Below are 9,220 nucleotides of genomic sequence, written 5' to 3' on the forward strand. Positions count from 1 at the left end.
TCATCATCATCATCATCATCATCATCATCATCATCATCATCATCATCATCATCGTCATCATCATCATCCCTTACGCATTATTCGCATTGATAATTATGTTTGATATAAATACTGATTGTCACTCATCAGAGAAGTCGTTGTACATCTATCAGACGAAAACGGCGTTTAGATATATAGAAGTAGTATGTCACATCATGTGCTTTATTGTTAGATTTTTCTCAGATAATTTAATATGCATTAAACTGTCGTCATTTTCTTTGTAATGAAATGATGTGTGGTGTGTTTTATCAAAGATCTTAAAATAGGTCTCCTTATAAAAGCACTCTTATTGTTATTGTCACTCTGTTGCACTTTTTAAATAAAATCTATGCTACTTTATTTTGACTTTGCTTTCTTTAAAAAAAAAAACAACCCATGTTTACACATGCATATATTAACCACTTTCGATGTTATGCCATGGCAATTCATTTGGTGATCAGACATGATTATCGATGATCGAACAAAAATTCCCACTACATTTTAGGTTGAGGTACAGGAAATTCATGGAAAGAATGGGCATCAAATGAGGGAAGTACTGAAAGAAGCCCACTTAAGCCATTAACTAATAAGAACAATAAGAAAGAGACAAATATGCCGTTTATTGGCAAAAAAACGCAAGTGCATAATTAGATATAGCAGCGTTTTCAAACAGCGGAGGAACCCCTTTTCATGGCGCGTCTTTCTATCTTGGTTTTATGGGGGTACAACTACAATTAAGGCAGTTTTGGGCTTTTGCAAATGTGCGCTGAGACCTTAATTACATATTGATATTGTTAAGGAAAAAGACATTTTAACCAATTACTCCCTAAAAAGTTGCTTTATACACTGTGTTGCAAAAGTTCTGTCAAACACACCTTAAAAGTACAATAATTCATTTACTATTCAACTTAACCTAAAGAAATACACGCAAACTTTATTTATTTTCTACTTTGATGACATGAAAAGAATTTCCAAATGTCTTTCCTTATTTAAGAGAGATAATTTTACTTACACCGATCCTTGTAAAATCGAAATGAAAGTTTTCTCAGTATTGCGTGTGGCATCTTCCATCTTGAATCACTTATACAAAACGTCTTTTCATTGACTGAATTGATGTCCTTATGGTTATCTTAAGAATCCCCTGCCAACCTTTGTGAAGTGCAGCCTTCAGTTCCTGACCAGTTTATAGAGAGTGCAGCCTGTTTCTAATCCTCCAGTCATGGTAATCTTACAGATGTTCTGTTTGTTTTTAAGGCTTGCTGATCGTGCAGGCCAGTCCAGAACAATGATTTGATGAGTTTGGACAGAGTTTTCGCCGATTGCGGCCATTTGTGGTCGGGCGTGGTCTTGTCAGCACATCCCATCATTCGTTTTTTTTTTTAAACAGGTGAACAAACGACCCAACCGTTAAAACGTGCCGAATTTTATAGTGTATATGGTGTGTTTACACTTTATCTACGTGATATAAAGCAAATTGTGTGTGTTGAAAGCGTTGAATTCAACGTAGACCAAGAGAAATCAATTTCAACACTTTGCCCTCGTATTATTTCCGGTTTATGGTTTCTTTCGTCTGCTCTTGCATAAGAAGTCTCATAAATCACACAAGTCATACTTTTCACTGTTGCAGCAATTCTTACACTGTACGGAAAAATATCGTATTTTAATGGGTGTGACATAATTTTTGCAACTCAGTATACTTCTGCAAATCAGACAAAAGTTACACCGGCCAATGAATATTAACATAGAATAATCAGATAGACCAATTTTACTTACCTTTAAACACATACACCAACATCACCATCAGCATCACCACCTTGCATTCCCAAATTTCAATTTCAAATGTACTTGAGAAGCTTACGATTGATTTTTAAAAAAAAATATATATCTTTCTGTTTTGCTCTGTGACTCTCTGCAGGCAACAAAGGCTGTGGAGGCGGTCTTATGGTCTATTCTTACCAGTACGTTATGGACAACAAAGGTATTGATACCGAAAAGAGCTACCCATACAGGTCAGCACCTCACGATCCCTGCAAGTTCAAACGCGCTGATGTCGGAGCCACACAGCAAGGCTACAAGAATGTGACAAGCGGTAGTGAGGATGCCTTGCAGAAGGCTGTTGTTGAGGTATGCACATTATGATTTATCCTGTCTTCATCTCAAGCTACTGTGCCTGTACCAGCCTCCATCTTCAGCCCTCCCTCTCCCGTCCCCCGTTTCGAATATACACAAGCACGCGCGCGCATACACTCACGCACACAAACACACACACACACGCACACACACACACACACACACACATACACATACACATACATACGCACACTCATACACATACACATACACGTACATTAACACACTCACATACTCATCCCCTCCCCTCCTTTTTGTGTACACACACAAAAACACATTACTCCTCTGATCTCTATACAAAGTTCCCTTGTACTTGTACTTGCAACACATCTTAAACACACTTCTCTGAGTCTGTCTCTCTCTACCTTTTCAACCATTCGATCTCTCTCTCTCTCTCTCTCTCTCTCTCTCTCTCTCTCTCTCTCTCTCTCTCTCTCTCTTTCTCTCTCTCTCTTATGTCTCTCTTTCCCACTTGTTGTCTACCGTCGCTCTACCTCTCACAGCTGTTACTGTGTGCAATCAGCTTGATTCCAACTTGCAAAGAACGCAGTTGACAGTACGGCTAGCAATATTAGCATAGTATGTAGGCCTATCTTGATTCAGCAAATCCGAAAAATTTATCCACATTTGTTGATCACGATTTTTGGTATGTTTTTCACTTTTCTTCAATGTGCACTGTTGTGTCTTGTCAAAACTGAACAATTTTCACATAAAATTACACAATGCGCGTCCAAAGGAAACTTGAAAATGTATTCACCTAACCATCTTGGAATAAACCCTTGTATTACTAACTCATGCAGCATGCCAATTTAATTAAAGTTAATGAATTCTGAATCATCAGCATTAATACTTCATAGTCCGAGAATATTGTTATCCAAAATTATCCCTCTCCCCCCCCCCCCCCCCCCCCCCCCAAGATTGGCAAAATTGTGTGAAAAAAATGGTATGGGTCTAACGATCCTAAAAAATAGTGTGAAATCAAAGAAAGTATGTTTGCGTGTGTATTGGGGTGCATCAATATTTGTAAAATGGACGTGCATTGCATATAAAATGAATAGAGACTTTTGTCTCGGGCATCACAAAATATTTTATTATGATAGTTTCAAAAAGATTGGAAGACAGAGTCGTCACTAATACCACGCAAAACTGGGACTTTACATCAAATGCGCGTATTAGTACCTCTGTATAGGAGCCAATGACTTCTTATTGAGCACAGGTCCTTTGAGTATGAACTGGGTCATATTGTGGACATAATTGTCTGTCGTTTTTACCCAAATGTCACAGAACTGCAAACAAAGCGTCTAAATAAAGATTAGGATCAAAATCGTGTTTTTTCATCTGCTATATCAAGGGTGTTTTGTTATGCATAAAGACGCCTATTTGAATAACACCATGACGAAATGAAGGATAAGATTTATAATATTTTTTTCTGTACTTGTACAATGAAGTCTTCTCGCAAAGCCTATTGGCGATTTTCACGAGTGGGGTTTTGTTCATTCCAGCCAGACCATCCAAAACCATGGAAGTTTCGTGGCCTCTGTTTCTCATTGACACATGATTATGTCCAAAATCTAGTTAACGCAGTCCAAGCTCAAAAAGTGTTCGTGCTCTCTACGAAACCAGTGGCCCCTGAACACAATATTATGTAACAATGAGAACATTTATTGTTTAAGTCCAAGTTTTTATACTGCCCTGTTTTCCAGTCTGTTTGAAGCTGCCGTAATAAGATATTTTTTAATTGCAGAGACAATAATATTCTCGAATACTTTGATATTCAATACATGTCCTTTCCACCAATGTTGATACACTCCAATACAGGCGAAAACACACTTTTAGCCTTCATATCTTTGTTTTCACACTTTGCCTAGACTGATTTAAACGTTAAAATTGAGTGGCTGTATCTTGGGCGTTTCTTATAGCAGTTAAAATATTAATGTGACAGATTTCGCAAAATGTATTTAGTTTTAAAATAGCATTCTGCATGAGTAGGTAGTGCAAGGCTTGAACATGGTAGCATTGTGAATACATTTTAAAGTTTCTTTTAGACGCCACTGTATATTTTATTTAAGAAATGTACTTTCATTTTAACGTTTTTCTAATCCCACGTAGCGGTTTTTTGTTTACCGCAGACTGAAATAAATAAAACGACATATTGGCACAGTAAAAAAGTACCTGAGTTAATATTACTGTTATATCTTTTCGCAAGGTGGGTCCCATTAGTGCTGCTATTGACGCAAGTGAAGGTGGCTTTGCATTTTACAGCGGTGGTGTGTATGACGAGCCTATGTGCAGCTCTACCAATTTGGACCATGCTGTTTTGGTTGTTGGATACGGCAACCTAGGTGCGAAAGATTACTGGCTCGTTAAGAATAGGTCAGTCTGTTTATTTTTCTTTTTTTTTGTTTCGTTCATTTCTGTTGTTTGTTGATAATGTAGCGTGCATTCGACCACCAAGAAATATTGCGAGGAAAACTCAATTGGCGGGTCAATAGCGGGTCAATAGCGGGTCAATAACACACACACACTCACACGCATACATCATTTTGAGTACATACAAATACATAATGTAATATACAAAATGCGATCCGTAGGTTAACAAAAATACATGTCTAAATAGATATACAGTCAATTGCTGAATTACAGGGACTTTACGTACGTCGCTTATCACGTATTTTACTGACACTGCTCGTATCTGCATATGGCTGACCTTGTTAACAAACACCTCCACAGCGGCTGTTTAGATAATGACTCTCGTGGTCAAAACAAAGAGACTATTACATTTTTTAACATACTATTTTTTAAAGGGAAGATTCTGATAGCTGTGGCACAACCAAACCGAGGCTTGTAAAGACAACGATCAATCAAGGATGCTGTCACTCAGAATGACGGTATTTGATTTTTTAAAAGATAGGACATATACATGCTTTTTCGTCCCCTTTTAAGGCAAGATTAGCACGTCATCCAAAATTTGTCCTTATGAGCTATTGATAACAGACTTCATGGTGCTATACGTGTTGAAAATATTGTTCAATTTATTTACAAGGTCTTTATCTTTCGATGTTTGCAATAATCAGATTTAACCTGATAACAAAAATAAATTCTGGACAAGGGAAAATGTAGTTATTAATTGAGTGGTATTTTCCAGCTGACCAGATAAAAGGTTAGCCCAAAGAATTGTAACAAACTTTCCAATTTTATTAACAACAACAAAAAACCCATTAAGATAAACTAAAACCTAGATCTGGTTTATATTTTTTGTATTTAATTTCTATTGCTGTTGCAAACGAAGAAAAATGGGAAAGTATTTCATCTCTATACAGTATACTTTTACTGTGAAGATGTATCACCAAATGAAATCGCGCCCAAAAGACCCGTGCTTTATTTGCTCGGAAATGCAGGATAGATGTCAGTAACCCCCCACCCCCCGACAAAATATAAAATTAAAAAAATAATAATAAATGAATAAAGAAATAAAGAAATAAACAACCAAAAAACCCAACATTTCGAACGAAAGATCCATCTGGAAATGGTCTGCATGCTTTGAGAGGTTTGGGTTCATAAAAAAAGAAGAGCTCGACTTCTAAATCCCCAGCAACTCACTGAGCAACAACACGCTCTTGAAAAGTAAAAGGTTAACGATTCTGTGTTCGAAGCACCCAAGAAATTAATACGGTTCGTGACAGTAACAATGACAATCTTTATTCATCTCGCAGGGAGACATTTGTCGTGGTCGTTTACAAAGGCAGTGGGTGTTACAAATTTTAGGTGCACTCACGCATACGCAGAACAAGACAGGACATTAGTAAATACATGTTTCTCGTGCTGAAACAACCCGCTCCGTAAAACATCTCTCTCTCTCTCTCTCTCTCTCTCTCTCTCTCTCTCTCTCTCTCTCTCTCTCTCTCTCTCTCTCTCTCTCATTTGTAGCAGTTTGTGTTCAGTAACCTCACTGCAGCTTGCATGAATGAATTTCTCTTTCACTCTGTTTATGCTTTTTCGGAAATATACCGAGTTGCAAAAAGTTGCCACACCCATAATATTACCATAATTTTCGGTATAGCGTAAGAATTGCAGTAAAAATTAAAAGTATTACTTGTGGGACTTATGAGACTTTTTGTGCAGAGCAGACCTAAGAAATCCTAAACCGGAAGTAGTACGTGGACAAAGCGTTGGTATTGATTTCTCTCGGTCTATGTTGAAATCAACGCTTCCTACACAAAAAAATTTTGCTTTAAATCACGTAGACAATGTGTAAACACACCTTACACACTCTAAAATTTTTTACTTTTTAACTGTTGGGTACCTTTTTCTCCAGTTTTCAAAATATTTTTAATGATTTATTCAGAAAATAAAGGGGCTGTGTGTATGCTAAATTCTTTAATTGCGCTTTCTGCTGTTGCAAGACACGTAAATGTTTGCAGAGGAACCATCTAACTGTTCCCGTAGAATTATGCAAATTTAGAAGGCCAAATTATGCCCCCAAAAAAGCAAAATTATGCAAAAATTATGCAAGTTACCGTAAACACCATTCGCGACATGATTTGCACTTTTTCAACAAGAAGTTTCATGATTTTCATGTTTTATGTACAGAAAATTGAAAACAGAACATATCAGTATCAGTAATTTGTTGTGTATTTGTAAAAGAAAACAATACACATCAGTAAAAAAAACAAAAACAAAATATAATCTCTGTAACTTTCAGCTGTAGATCTAGCTGTAGATCTATAGAGTATAGAGGTGAGAAAAATGTTTTTTTAAAAAAAAGGACAGCTGGACCTCTGATGCTGATATATGACTAAAACCGGGGACACCTGTCAAACATGAAACACCAGCAGGCATGAGAACAACAACTTTTAATGGATTGAAAAATTGAACATGCTCAAGGAACAAAATCACAACCCATAACCAAGATCTTCTACAAGGGAAATAACCAGTTTTTCACTTAAATGAGACCTATTACGGTGATTACGTCCCTTTAATCACACTGCGAGGCGTTAATTAATTGTTTTGTGAAAAAAAAGGGAAAAACGTGAAAAAACGCGGGGAATCCAAAATTATGCAAACGTTGCAGAATTACGCAAAAAAACTCGGCCGCACAATCGCATAATCCTACGGGGACGGATCTAACGCTTGAACAAACGTTTTAACACCACTGGAACTGTCCAAGACGAGCCGAGACGTAGGCAACCAAAGGCGACAACTCGACTTCAGAATTGGGTTATTGTCAATACCCATGATGAAAACCCATTCCAACTCAGTGCAGAGACTGCCAGGCACTTCGAACAGTCTTGAAAAATCATTATTTGACATTTATAAGATTGTGGATTGTGTGATTATCGCCCTTTATATGGAGCCATTTTAACCCTGTTTCATAGAGGAAATCGCACAATTTTGACACAACAACATTGTTGATGAAACCAAACACGTTGGTTAAGTGTTCTTTTCAGCAATGGTTCTGGTTTTTACTTCGTCGCATTGAAGGAAGACAAAAAGTGTTTAAAAGAAGAGAATAGAAATTTCACAAATCCAACGTCCCCCAAGAGACACGAAAGTGGCTGAAATGTGGTGGTAGGGGGTTGAATCTCTGCTTTTTATCGTATACATTTAGTTACTTTTCAAAGTAACCTCAAATAACAACATTATTGTGACGAAATTCTTTGTCACGGTGACTACGCTACATGGCACGGATGATGGAATCTGCAGACAAAACAACACCCGACCACAAATGGCTACGATTAATAAAAACTTCTTCCAAACACATCAAATTGTTGTTCTGGACTGGCCTGCAAGATCCACAAGCCATAACCCATCAGACCATCTGTAAGATGACCTTGGCTGGAGGATTAGAAACAGGCCGCACTCCGTACAAACTGGTCAGGAACTGAAGGCTGCACTTCTCAAGGAATGGCAGCGGATTCTTCAGACAAACATAAGGACTTCAATTCAGTCAAAGAACATATGTTTTGTATCAGTAATTCAAGCTGGAAGAGGTCACACGCCATAGCCATATTGAACAAACTTTGATTTGGATTTTTCAAGAGTCAATGTGAATAAAATTATCTCCCTTGAATAAGGAAAGACATTTGCCAATTCTGTTTATGTTATGTCGGCAGAAAATGAATAAAAATCGGGAGTACCAAATTTCTCTTGGCTTTGTAGAGTAGTAAATGAGTTATTGTACTTTTAAGGTAAGTATGACAAAACTTTTACAACTTGGTATATATGGTTTACTGAATGTTGCATTTCTGATGTCAGCGGGTCACTTAGCATCATTTCCGTCTTTTTGGAACGTTACTTAGGTCTCTATCACTTGTTCTTTATGCCTTTCTGATCAACTTATTTATTTTTATAATGTGCTGTCTTCCCAAATTGCTACCATAGCAAGCGTTACCAAAATATATCAAAGTTTCTATTCTGGTGGTGCAGAATATCTGAAGGATGATTCAGATGGAAGGACCTATGTTTCCTCAGAAAGTACATCCTCTAATTTACCTTTTTAACGATATTGTTTACCTGATTTTGCCATGTAATTTTTTGTCTATTGTAAGACGAAGTTATTTGTATGAACCAGTGATTTCAATTGTTTCTTGTTCAATTCATAGTTTCGAGGATAGAATTCCCAAGGAATTTCTGAAACAATTAATAACAAAGAATGATTTGGATGAGGCTAAATACGACCAAAACCCTTTTCAAGGTTCACAAAAGACTCACTGGAGCAAACAGGAATGTCAGAGTGAACTAGTGTCGTTGGTTCTTTCATAAGCTTAATCAGGACGACCCTTTATCCGATAGCTCTAGTTCTCTGGTTCATTTCTACGCCAATGGCTATGTGAAAAGCAAAAACTACGTTTACTGTGATTAAAAAGACCCGTCGAAGTGTAAGAGAACGGCCTGCATAATCAGTAGGACACGGTGTGGGCAGTGATGAGCTGTCATGGAATCAGCATTGGGCTTTTTTTTTTTCAATATAAACTTCGGCATCCTGTTACAGCAAACCCTGACAAACACTTAGCCCTCCTACCAAAGTTCTGGAGAAGTCTGGGATAATTTGTTAGATTAGAATGAAGGGAGA

General features: G+C 37.3%; 1 protein-coding gene across 1 annotated transcript in view; it reads left to right on the forward strand.

Moving 5' to 3' along the window:
* Positions 1-5,980, forward strand: part of LOC101854682 (cathepsin L1-like) — an 8,972-nt gene extending 2,992 nt beyond the window's left edge. The window contains exons 5-6 of the mRNA XM_013089932.1: positions 1,934-2,142; positions 4,355-5,980. Of these exons, the coding sequence (XP_012945386.1) occupies positions 1,934-2,142; positions 4,355-4,576 (431 nt within the window). The 3' untranslated portion in view covers positions 4,577-5,980. The remainder of the gene's footprint in view (positions 1-1,933; positions 2,143-4,354) is intronic.
* Positions 5,981-9,220: the final 3,240 nt, after the last annotated feature.

This window comes from Aplysia californica, unplaced genomic scaffold, assembly GCF_000002075.1.
Source record: "Aplysia californica isolate F4 #8 unplaced genomic scaffold, AplCal3.0 scaffold01084, whole genome shotgun sequence".
Taxonomy (NCBI): Eukaryota; Metazoa; Mollusca; class Gastropoda; order Aplysiida; family Aplysiidae; genus Aplysia; species Aplysia californica.